Below are 12752 nucleotides of genomic sequence, written 5' to 3' on the forward strand. Positions count from 1 at the left end.
TTTCATTTTCTTCTTTTTCAGATACAGGTAAGTATCCTACCATAAAGGGAGCATGGAAACGAACTGGGAGTTACTGGGACATTTACAAGCCAAGACTGTGAGTAGGAACTCCAACAGCCACTATGAAAGAAAAATGTCATGCTTTCTTTATATGTGATAATATTTGACATATTGGATAATATGTCAACTATAAACATAGTTTTGTGCCACAAACAGCCACAAACTGCAGACGAAGCAATAGAGCACACAGTGTGATGAACTCAGTGTAACACAAAAAGATTTGGTAGAGTTTTGGTAGCATCTGCAATGGTAACAAACATTCAGAAACCTAAATGATCCAATAACCTAAAAATATATCTGCTAAACTGAGGAAAAAAATATCTGTGCAATGAGATAAGAAGCTTCCAAATTTTGTACTGATTGCTCAGGGACCACAGAGGTAAGGAAGTATTAACTTGGAAAAGCCTCAGCTTTCCAAAATTCAAAATCATTAAAAAGCAATTTGTTCATCATTCTATGATTTAACTGTTTCCCAGTCTATGGCAATAAACAAAAGGATACAATCCTGTTTGCAACATCCATTTAGGTTTGTTTTTTTTTAAAAAAAACCACACCACTTTTTAAATTAAATTAAGACAATATTCTTTGAGAAAAAAGAATTAGATGAGCACGAAGAAATGCCATGACGACTCCTGAGACAAATTATCCTATGTCGCTGCAAGTCTGTGAAAACTGGTTTGAATAATAAACACACTGGAGTATTCAGTGACAGCATACAAATCAAAAGTATTTGTAAATTATTAAGTTGTGCATGTTTTTAACTGACAAAACATGCTCACGGGCTTACTTTAAAATCTCTCACTGCTTGTTATCAAAGTGAAAAGATCATTTGCATCCCAATACATATACTGTAAACATGAACTTCTCATTAAGGAAAGATGGATTTACAGTAATTTGATCTTTTACAAAAAAGCTATTGGTAACTGAATCTCTCGGTGTCTAACTTTCTAGAAAATTAAACCAATGTTTCCACCCTCAAAGCTGAAACACTACTGCTTTAGGAAACAGCCCTGTTTATTTGTTAATCAGAAATACAATCAAGTGGTAGATTTCCATTTGCTCCTCGGCTGACAGTTTCAGCTTCATTCTATTTTACAAGAAAACAGCAGACTTGCAGAAGTCCTGTAAATTCTTTCATATCGCAACTGATTTAATTACAGCGGTGAAGAAACGCAGCAGTGATGCAAAATAAGAACAGCCCAATTGCCCTTATCTGATGATAGGATCTCTCTTCCTGTTTGGCTGACAGCAGTGAGGACTTCTTGTTTTGTTTCGGCTTTTTGTTGGTTTCTTTTTTTCTGGTCAGGCTGCCTCTGTCAAGGCTGACAGGAGCAAGAAGTTGACATGCCCTTCTAATTCCAGCTTGAGAACGATCCTCATAGGAATATAGCTGAGTCTCAATCAGTAGGTCGGGGAATGATACTAATGTGGAGGAAATTATCTGGATAGCTCATATGTTCACTTAGCCACTGAATGGGTGTTTCCAGCATTGGCTCAATTCCATGAATCATCACTTGAGTCTTCTGCTCTCCATCTAATTCAAAGAAAAAGAGAAACCACTAGTATGCCAGTCAAAGTTCACAGAAAGATTAAACATTTACTCCCACTCAATTTACAGTAGATTTCACTGGTGTTACACAGTTTGAGCACTTAACAGAACGAAAATTAGGGAACATCGGCGTGGAGAAAGCTGAGATTTCTACCATCTAAAACAGAAACCCTGAGTTAAAATTAATTCCAAGAAAAAAATGGGTTCAAATGAAACTTATTGAAAGTGCCACTCTTCCTTATTAGTTGCAAGGGGTTTTTTTTCTCCCCACAGTGATCACAACTTGGTGTCAACCCAGTTAAGGCATATCCATCTTGCCAGGCTGCAAGGAAGATGAATTTTGCACAGATCAGGCTTATGATGTTGAGCTTCCTAAAACATAGAGATAAGTTGTATTCTTAATACTGTGATTTCTTGAAAGAGCTGGACTATGTGTAATATGTCACGCATGTAATATTCCTGCAGTAATTTTGTTTTGCTAAGAATAATTTATGCAAATCACTAGCAATATTTCAGAGCTGCTCCAAAGGATGAGCTGGCACCAGCTTTTTCTCGCTTAGTTTCATCGCTTGGAAAAGCTAAGTTAGCAACTGATTCCCAGTATGACAAGAAGATTTTCTAAGAACATTTCAATTCTTTTTATTTATACTTGTCCCGGAGGATACAGGTACTTTGATCCTTTGATTCAAATGATGGGAACCAGCTAAAGCAACTGACATAACTGTCATGACATGAACTAACATGACAAATTCCAAAAATTTATTTCAGAGCCTTGAGATGAGAAGAGCATTGGAGATATGCTCCCAATAATGGTTGGGGTGGGGGTGGGAAGTAGGCTGTGACCTTTTACTGTTTTTATCCTATACTATGGCATTCTCACATGGACCTACTACAGTGAAACTTACATTTAGTGCCCAAAAATATCACTGCCTTCTCTAACTGGCATTTCATGCCCCTCTGTACTGTCTGTATTACAAAACAAACCACCATCCTTCCCAAGAGCTGCATGGAAGAGAGTGGAATCTTGAAGTGAAGGTATCATTACTGGCTCTTCCATTCATTTACCCTAGTTGTAGCATAAATCCCATTTTATAACATAGATAAAATAGCATTTGTTGGAAACCAAAATGATGCAATGGTTGCCTGAAGAAGTTTGTAGCATAACCAGGTATCTGTGCCAGCACAGGCTAAATTATGTCAGGAAGAATTATCCCTCAATACACAATTGACTTTAAGCTAGTTATATTTCTTCCTGCAGGAGCAGACAGTTATGTTTGCTTAAAATAAAGCATTACATTTTAATTACTCCTTACCTACTTATGGTATCATATTCTGTACAAATTCTTGACTCTCTAAATGGTGTAACAGACACACTGTTGCACTAAATTAAGCAGAAACAATTGCTGGTTTCTGGTTTGATTACAGGCAAGTCAGAAGAAAGAAGCATATAATTTAAAAACAAACTTCCAGCCAAAACAGGTGTTTATTGGGCCGAAACATTGCCAGGCAGATTGTCAAGAGTGTGAACTTCAAAAAAAAAAAGATCTTGGAAGCCCAGTTTTCACACTGAGAAGTTAGGGAATATCTACGTATTTTTAGAGTAACCTCCAGAATACATATGTTTAATACTCTCAAATGAAAATCTACCTACACTATTCCATAAATTGGTCACAGAGTTTCTGAATCCTTTTATGCTTCATAGTAGTATTTAATTTTCAGAAACAACTAATTTGCACAAAGACAGATGACAGGATACTGTTCTGGCAATAGCACTGTGCTAGCCACCTATGCATACCTAATTCTTCTCAGCAAAAATAGATTAAAAGCTTTAGAACCTCAGTACCAGTTTCATGTCATTGGAGGAAAAGCTTATAAATTATAAACACTTTTTTGGCTCTTCTTTTACTGTGTGACAAAGTTTTTTTGATGTGTGTGCATGTGTGTACTAACTTGATGCCTCTTGTTTAAAAATGACATGCAGTTTAATATGGGTGATCCCATTCCCTGCTCCTTACTCAGCTTTGTCCCTTTCTCATACAAGTCTTTTATTCTCTTCCTCAGCAACCTGAGAAAGTCTCAGAGATCAGTGAAGAATTTACAGTTTAATTAAAGTCTAAATCTCTGCATTAGCATTGTTTGTGCTTTAGTATTATCTCTGACAAAGCATCACTTCTCCTTAAATCCTTTTCCCCTTGAGGCTTGACTGAAGAGATCTTATCTACCAATTCTGTATTTACTGTAGCTTCCTTTCACAAAATCCATTGTTTTTACTTCAACATTCTTCCCTCCTTTTGTTACTAGGGACCATAAACTCTCACTTAAGTCACATTTACCCACACTTTCCTCAACTTTCATGTTTTTCATGTACAGTCTCTCTCCTATAAATGTCTTCTCCACTTTTCATAGCAAAAAGTTGTCAACAGCAAATACACTAAAAATATATTCTTGTTTTCTCAACAGCTGTCAAATTCTTATCCATCTCCACTGTGATCTGGATTCTGGATAACTTGCTAGCTATCATGAAATCTTCATGCACTTGTTTCACAGATACAGATTCCCACAATATTTTTCTTCCATTACTGTTAATAGTCCTAAGAGTCATAGCTTGTTTTGTATGTATCTTGACACACCAACTTCTGTCCTCTTCTTCCTCACCCCACAATCCATGATAACTAAAAGTCTTTTTACACTGACAACATGTGGCTACAAAAGTGTACAAGGTGCTAAGCAGAACATATATTTAAATGAGTGATGTAAGATTGAAATGACCTAATTACAAAATTAATGCCATTCTATGTCACTGGACCAGGCCTATGAAAATTAGGGCAAATAACTCCACTCATCTGTAGTGCATGGGGTCCAGACCTGATGACATCATTGCTGTCAATACCCACCTTAAAACTTTCAGTAATGTACAAAAAACCAGCAAACAGGATTTCCTCAAAACCAGTAAGTTCAAACTTTCCAGTAACCTCACTGACTTTTTCTTTCCCTTTAAAATCATGACAGAACTGAGTTACACATCAGCTATCATTACATGACCTACAATGGCTCCTTTTACTTTGCTACAAATTAATCTCAGGAATAAGATGGAGTGCAAATACAAGAAAAATAAAAGTATAGCAATATATGTTTTGCAGGAAATTTTTATAGTTTGTGTATATAATAGCCATTTATTTAAAATCAGAGTATTTTTATATTACTGAGGTGATGCACAAACAACAAATTTGCAAAAAATCCCCACAAAACCAGCTGAAACCCAATTAAGTCACCTATCAGAGTGGTTATCCAGGGATTAAATGATTTTCCTTTCCCTTCCTTGTGGAATTCCATCAACAGAGAAGTCACTATAGCCCCTGAAAGTCACTAGTGGCAAGCAATAAAGCATAGATGATAAAGCCTTTTGGTAACACTTAACAATATTCCATCTCCAGAAGGCAGATAACTATGCTTACATGTTATGTACTAAGACATTTTTGAGACATTTCAGTTAATTTAGACATTAACTCAAGGCTGCAACACAAAGTAAGTGTCTGACCCAGCTAATAAATCATATCATGTAAAGTCAGAAAAGTTTTCCAGCTCTGTAGAGAAAACTGAGAGAAAGAACCACCTCTGAAGTGAAGGTCTTAAGGAGAGGTCTGCTTTGAGATCCAAATTATGTACTAAGACATTTTTGAGACATTTCAGTTAATTTAGACATTAACTCAAGGCTGCAACACAAAGTAAGTGTCTGACCCAGCTAATAAATCATATCATGTAAAGTCAGAAAAGTTTTCCAGCTCTGTAGAGAAAACTGAGAGAAAGAACCACCTCTGAAGTGAAGGTCTTAAGGAGAGGTCTGCTTTGAGATCCAAATAGATGTTAGGAAAAATAAAATCTCTATCATCTATAAGGTGCCTCAGGGATCCTGATCAGGAAACCACCTCGGTCCAGCCAAAGAAAGCATTGGCAAACGACTCTCAGATTGCAGACGACTTGCAGATAGGTATCTGCTGGGAGGAAGCAAGAGAGAGTGGCCTGTTGCATCTCAACAGAGTCCTTGAGGCTGGGGCTCAATCTGAGTCCACTCTCCCTTCTTTAAGGGGAATGCCCTAACTACTACAACAGTTGCTGTTGCTAATCCCCAGCTTCCCCTCAAAATCCTGTGTTCAGGAATCAGTGAGACACGGTTAAAGAACAAAACTAAAAACTGCAGTCTTCAGAGAGGATGGGAAGCTGTGCAATGTCATGGTACCACATGGTGTTTTTCTACTTTAGCTAGGTAAGTTATTGCTTGCAAAGTAAACTACTCAATATTAGGAAAATTAGCTCGTTCAGCATCAATTCAGATTTTTACACATACTCCTGATGCATCTTATTGTATTTTTTCCACTGCATTACCTTGATGGTGGGAAAAGAAAAGAGTGGTTTATTTTTGAGACAGATTCAAGTGCCTAAGAGCAGAACAGAGAGAAGGCACTACTGCCAGAGGTACTTACTTCAGCTGTTTTTCACTCAGATTAGCACCTCAATGCTGACCAATGCTGCAGTTACACACTCCCTTTCACCTACACAAGATCAGCTTCTCTAGCCAGACCACATCTGTGATGTACCACTTAAAATTCTTTAGTGGGATGAAATACCTCCCTTCTGATTTGCAGCCTCAAGCAATCAGGGCAATTTAGCAGGCTTAAATCCCTTCACTGATAGACAATACAAGAAATTCAGGATTTAGCAAAAGTGTCCCTGGAATATTCAATCAGAATCCTCTGTATGCAAGTCCTCTGCATAGAAAGTCCCAGAACCAGCCTGTAGTCAGGGGCAGCATCACTGAGAAAATCGGCCTTACAACCCTAACAAGGGAAACAGAACCCTGTGCTTCAAATTAGAACACCCATGATACAAGGCCATGGGACTATACTGGACAAGGATACCAAAATGTGTAAAGAGTAAATACAACCAAGTGTCATGCAGTAGCAGCATTTGAATAATGTAACATAACTAGATTCCAGCTTTTTCAGCTGTAAAGACAGATATTTGCTTGCTTTTCTTCAGAATACATCACATGTTGTGGATTAGACAATACTAAAGGTATTCCTGACAAAAGGCTATCCCATACTGCAGGGAAACTCATCTCAGGTCAGTGTTACAAGGAGCAGAGCTCTCCTTCTGTGGCTGAGGTGTGGCTGCTTTCCTTCCCACTTCTGCTCCTCAGTTTACCAGTCAGGAGAACAGGCCTTTAGGTATAAGTACCTTGAAGTGGCCAGAGCACTCCCTGACAGCATGTGCCATCACCTGGTGCCTCAGATATCTCTGAATCTGAAGAGACACACCAACATCTTCACTGGGAAGATTTTAATCTACCTCTTTAGGATCTCTTAGGAAATTCCTTACAGATACATAGCTTTCAGTAATGTGCTTCGTGTGAGCAAAGTCATCTGCAATCACTAAGTTTGTTACTGACAGATACTGCTGACTCAATTTTTACAGCCTAAAGCCAAAGCTAGGTGGGGCCAAGTATCTGGTAAGCAAAAGTGAAAATTCCCTTCTGGGAAGCTAAGCTTCTGGTCTAGCACAGAGGATCACATATGAAACTATGTGCAATTATTTATAAAAGACTACACTATATTAGCAAGCAAATTCAAAGAGTATGTTCTAACCTGTAACCACAGACAGCAAGAAAGACCTGGACAGTGGTTGAAGTTATCTTCCCCTCTCTAGACACCTCAGCTTGGATATTCTAGGACATACAGAGAAAAGATAGCCCCAAAAAAGCCTCACAGTCTAAAGAAGTACTCCTCCAGTGACTTCTGCACCAGTAGAAAAATATAAACAAACAAGCTCTTGATGAACATACTTCACTTTTTGCATTTAAATAGGTAATGTCTCTAAAAACCCTCAAAGCTCAGCAGTCAGTCATGGTTCAATTTGACATGGGGATCTTTCAACTGCTAACTCTAAAACTGATGAATAGCATCTACCTCTTTAACAGCAACCCGTCCAAAACTGAAAACAGTTCCAATGTCCAATATTAAAATCGGCAATGACTAGATACCATTTACAACAAAACAAGCTTCATTGTGTGTACCACAAAAAGTCAGGTGTTCATAAAATACAAACAAAAAAATAGGCTAAGGAGTATTTATAAACATTTTTACAACACTTCTGTAATGCTTGCTATAGCCAGATACCATACATTTTTTTCATTTATGGCAAAATATTTCTTTGCTCAGTGAGGAAGTTTAGCTACAGAATGAATCAAATCCTTCTATAAATCAAATATTCATGCATTGCTCTTCAAAAAAATATTCAAAGTCAAAACAAATTATTTCAGGCTTTCCCATTCATAAACTCCAATCTAACTGGAACATTTGCTATCAGTTTCTGGCATGTGTATGTGTAATAGTGACCAAAGCACAGAAATATGGTGAGATGTTCTGGATTCTCACAGTAATGATGACCATGCCTGGAGGGAGAGGACTAGAGGGAATGGCCACAAGCAGAGACAGGGGAGAGTCAGATTAGATGTTAGGAGAAATGTTTTCCCTGTTAGGGTATTCAGGCACTGGAATAGGTTGCCCAGGGAGGTGGTGGAGTCACCATCCCTGCAAGTGTTTAAGAGGTGTCTGGATCTGATGCTGGAGGATATGGGTTAGGGTCTACAGCAGAGTGGCAGATTAATGGATAGACTTCGATGTTCTTAGAGGTCTCCTCCAACCTTGATGATTCTATACAGGTCTCAAATAGAAAAACAAACTTGTATTTTGAACTAATCTTACCTACTCAACTGAGTACTAACAGGAACTCAATATCTATGTAATTTCATGGGAAGTGCATTAAAAAAGGTGAATTTGGTCAAATCTCACCAAATCTCAAATCTCAAGACCACTTACTCTTTGAATGAACTCAGCACAAGTACTTCAGACAGTGAACACTTATGTTCTCTTTACTGATATAAAATATTTGATATTTAAGAAATAACAGTTTCAACATCTAAAACTCTGCCCATTAGAATGTACAGTAAACCTTTTAGTTAAAATTTTAAAAATAGGAATAAAATCTTTACATGAGTTTTCAGAAGCTTCACAGTAGCTTATTTCAGCCAGCATATCCCAGGCTTTCCTTACTTTTTTGTGAATTCCATCCAATCCAAAATTGACCCTGTTTGTCACAGTAGCAGGTTTTATCCCTAAAAACAACTCATTTTCCATAGCAATCTTTACATACTTTTAACCTCACTTTAACCACACAAACTACTACAATCTTTCTTCCCTTCCTCTCCCCTAAGTTGGAATAATTATCAGTTTAAAGAGACACATGGGATCATGGCAGCAGATATGCTGTTCGTATTCTCTGACCAAGAGCAAGAACACACAAAAAATTCTGCAAAGCCAACTCTAAAATAGCCTAGCCACAACAAAAGGCTCCTCTGACCTCAAAAATTTTAGAGGCTCATATGTGACATGAAAGCACAGGACTGACTTTTCCTTCCTGCCTACATATCTCACCAGCCCCGGGGAAGCCACTGAGCCTGATTTCAGGTGAAGAACTCGCTCACAGAAATACATGGTCAGTGCATCATTCAGAACAAGTCGTTTTCTCAAAACCATTCTGTATCTAGAATAAAAACTGTTCCAAACACACGATGTGGTTTGGAGAATAAGAATTTCAGTTCCTGGATATAATCTAACTGCCCAGCATGAATGCAAGTAAACAACCAGGTACAGCTGGTTAACTGTCAGCAACAAGACAATATCCACTGGTAGTTACAGGAGTTCAATTGCTCAAATCAGTCAGAGTTTTCCTAAATGTGTGTTTTCAGCTCAAGGATATCCTTGAAATCTGCACAGATATCCCAGAGAGCTTTTGACTATGGCAAGTTCCTGCCCTCAAAGACAGCTAATGGCAAATAATCTACAGTTTTGTATTCTCTTTAAAAAGAAATGTTCATTTTTAATTTATTTACTAAATAACTTACAGATAACAGAACACAAGTGCTTAACCTATCTTTTCCAAGTCATTAATTTGATTTTTTAAATTCCTCAAAATAAAGTTAGAAACATCAGCCTCTTTATTTCGGGGGTGGTTTGACACTCATAACAGGTCTCAATTTAACCCTTATAGTGCCTTGATGTCATCTCACCAGAGCCCCTCATCAGAACTACTGCTTCATATCCAAAATGCTATGGTAGAACTAGACCTGTATCAACTACAGTGAACTCTGTTCTTGCAGAGTACTTAACTACAAAAGCCCAACTCCAGGCAAGATATCTCAAGTATTCCTCCATTGCAACACTGCCATGAAGTCCATATGCACTGATTTAGCTTTAATTACTGCTCTGTTTCTTTACATGGCTTTGACACTGATTTTGGCTGATCTCTGCATGATCTTCTCGTGGCATAAACAAGTCTACCTGAATTTAGACATCTGTGACTTAAAGGAGAGGAAAAAAGTTTCTTTGTCACAGTTCTTAGTATGGTTAAATCCCCTGGATCTATTCCAGCACAGTCCTAGCCTCCTCTCTCCTCAAAATGGAAGTAGATGAAAATGCAACATTATCATCTACATTACATATCATTAAACACTGAGATGAAATCAAATACTTGGCATCACCCCACCCATCGTTTTCTTCTCCATGCAATTTTTTTTCTCTGGTTATCCCTGTTATCATCTACCTCAAGTCTACCCTCACATTAGACAGTCACATTTCTGAAATGTAACTAAACAAGTGGATTAAAATAATCACCACAAGCAAAAGTTTATTACACTTCGGAGCAGCTTATGAGAACTTGGCTCACACTTCTAATCTCACAGGAGCCAGAAAGTATGTAAATGAACTACAAAACCTTTTTCTAGTCCATTGAAAAATTTTTTAGAGAAAGTGACTTTAGCCTCAAACACAACTAAGCCTGAGCAGACTGTTTTCAACAATTCCCCAATACAGTTAAGTGTTGGTAACGCCATCTAAGACAAGGAAGGAGTTCATGCAGCTTAGTGGAAAAGCACATAGAGGACAGAAATGAATGCTTTACATAACTAAACTTTGCTGTTGCTGCTTTTTTATTACTATTTTTATTCTTGTATATTGCCTAATTTTTTTAAATGGGGTTGTTGTAATAAGTCCAAAACTAATTATGACAGAACCCTAAAATACTTTTCATAAGCATCTGATACTTTAGTATTTAAAAGGCTTTAGGAGACCTTACAAGGACTGAGTCCAAGATGCTTCTCATCAAACATGTAGCTCCAGGCAGGAAAAAAGCAAATTATAAGATTAAACTCCTAGGAATTAGTCTTACAACCCTCTTTCCTTAGCATCAGTGCCTTAGCCTCAGCCTTGAATGAGCAATAAACCTGTGCTAGTTTGTAAAAGACTGGGGTTAGCAACTGAAGCTTATAAAACAACTTTCTGCAATAGGTTAAGTTTGGACATGCACATGTGAACAAAGTGACAAAGTTCAATGCAAATTGTGCTGCTGCTTCATGTACCAAGCAAGCACACAACACATTTATATACATGAGGGACTGGCAAGGTGTGCAGTAAAAGGTAAATACTCAAATGCATGACAAATTGAGGCCAACTCATCCATATGTTTTCCATTGTTGAGGGAGAGCTAAATCACTTTTAGGAGCTGTGCAGCTTTTTGGAACAGCAGGCATCTTGACTTTACAATAAGTTAATCCTTTCATGCACTATTGCCCTGAAGTAGATTTGAGGTTGCCCTTCCCTCTACACTGTGTACAACTGACCTTCAGAAATTAAGGCTATCTAGCCAGGGAGCTAAATGTGGTTCACAATCAACCAACAAACCCACATTTGATTAAAGATTTTTCTCTATAAAGTTTGGTCTGAAGGAAATCCATTCGCTGTAAAAGACCTTGTTGCTAATAGTCTGTGAGAAATTTTATAATGTCATTGTTTTCAAAATGTACTGTTATGCCAAACAAGTAAATAGCAAATTCTCTATGCAACCATATTATATACCCCCTAAGCATATGCACATTCATACACTTTTAAAGGTTTTTAATGGCATTCTTGAACTTTCAACCTCGAGTTAACTTCATTTTCAACTTACTATAATTCACATCATGCCTGAAAATATTTTTTGATTCCAATGACTGTCCACCTTTCATAATGAACTTTTCAGCTATTCCTAGCAAGGCAAAGCAAAGAAGGATTACTGTTTCTGAAAAACCATTGTCAATACAGAAGAGACCAGCACAGCCACTTGTTTTCAAGCCATAATGCTGATTGTTAGTTTATCTGCCCAGTTTAATAAATCAAATTCAAAACTGGAAATTTGGACCTAATTACAGTCTAAAAACATTTGGCTGAAAAGTGATAAATGACACATACAGATTGAAGGCTTAATGGCTGTTATTTCATGTTTTGTGCCTTTCCTCGTTTAACTACAGAAAAATAAACTGGTTTTCCCTACTTTAAAGTGCTACTTACAAGAATATTATTATGTTATTTAACAAAGTAAACAACTTCACAAGCAAACTATAAGTGAAAATGGAGATGATCTATTCAATTAACTCTGAAGTATAGACAGTTTTGTTCCATGTCTGACAAATTCTTCAGCCTCTGCTAAGCTGATCAGTAAAAACTCAGCTAATTGAATCCATCGATGTGAAAAACCACAGGCTCAAGTCTGTACTGCATACATCAAGCTGAAGGATTTCTGCTTCAGCCATGGCGGTAATAGTCAGTGGGGTCAGGTCAAAGAGGGTTAAAGTGAGTCAGGATATAGCCAAAGGAATACATCAAACACTGATTTTAAAAGGGCAATTAATCTTAGACAGAAATGCTTCCTGGGGAATGAGATCTCAATCTTAAGAGCACACTACATGATGTAGCAGTAAAAATGTACATATACAAGCTTAGAGAGCTTTCATCCTGTGATCACAAACAGAAGGGGAGTGCTGTTTATCAGAGAAATACAAACCCTTGCTAAAATACTTACATTAGCTTCTTCCGGGCCCTTACTCAGTGAAAAATAAATTCTGTAATGAGCAGGCAGCAGAGTTTGCACACGTGAAATATCTTTTTTCTGGACATGTACTGTAACTTCTTTTGAACAGCTAGTAGGTTAAAGTATTTAGAGATCTCTACCACAGTAAAATTAAAGACCTTAGTATTGAAAAATTCAGGAAAGA

General features: G+C 37.4%; 1 protein-coding gene across 1 annotated transcript in view; it reads right to left on the bottom strand.

Annotated features, from left to right (window-relative positions):
* Positions 1–568: 568 nt before the first annotated feature.
* ATG5 (autophagy related 5) overlaps positions 569–12752 on the bottom strand; it is a gene marked incomplete at its 5' end in the record, with an annotated part of 58394 nt that continues 46210 nt past the window's right edge. Inside the window, one exon of the mRNA XM_009071723.1 lies at positions 569–1594. Coding sequence (XP_009069971.1) covers positions 1458–1594 — 137 coding nt within the window. The remainder of the gene's footprint in view (positions 1595–12752) is intronic.

Source organism: Acanthisitta chloris, unplaced genomic scaffold (assembly GCF_000695815.1).
Source record: "Acanthisitta chloris isolate BGI_N310 unplaced genomic scaffold, ASM69581v1 scaffold6493, whole genome shotgun sequence".
In the NCBI taxonomy this organism is placed as follows: domain Eukaryota; kingdom Metazoa; phylum Chordata; class Aves; order Passeriformes; family Acanthisittidae; genus Acanthisitta; species Acanthisitta chloris.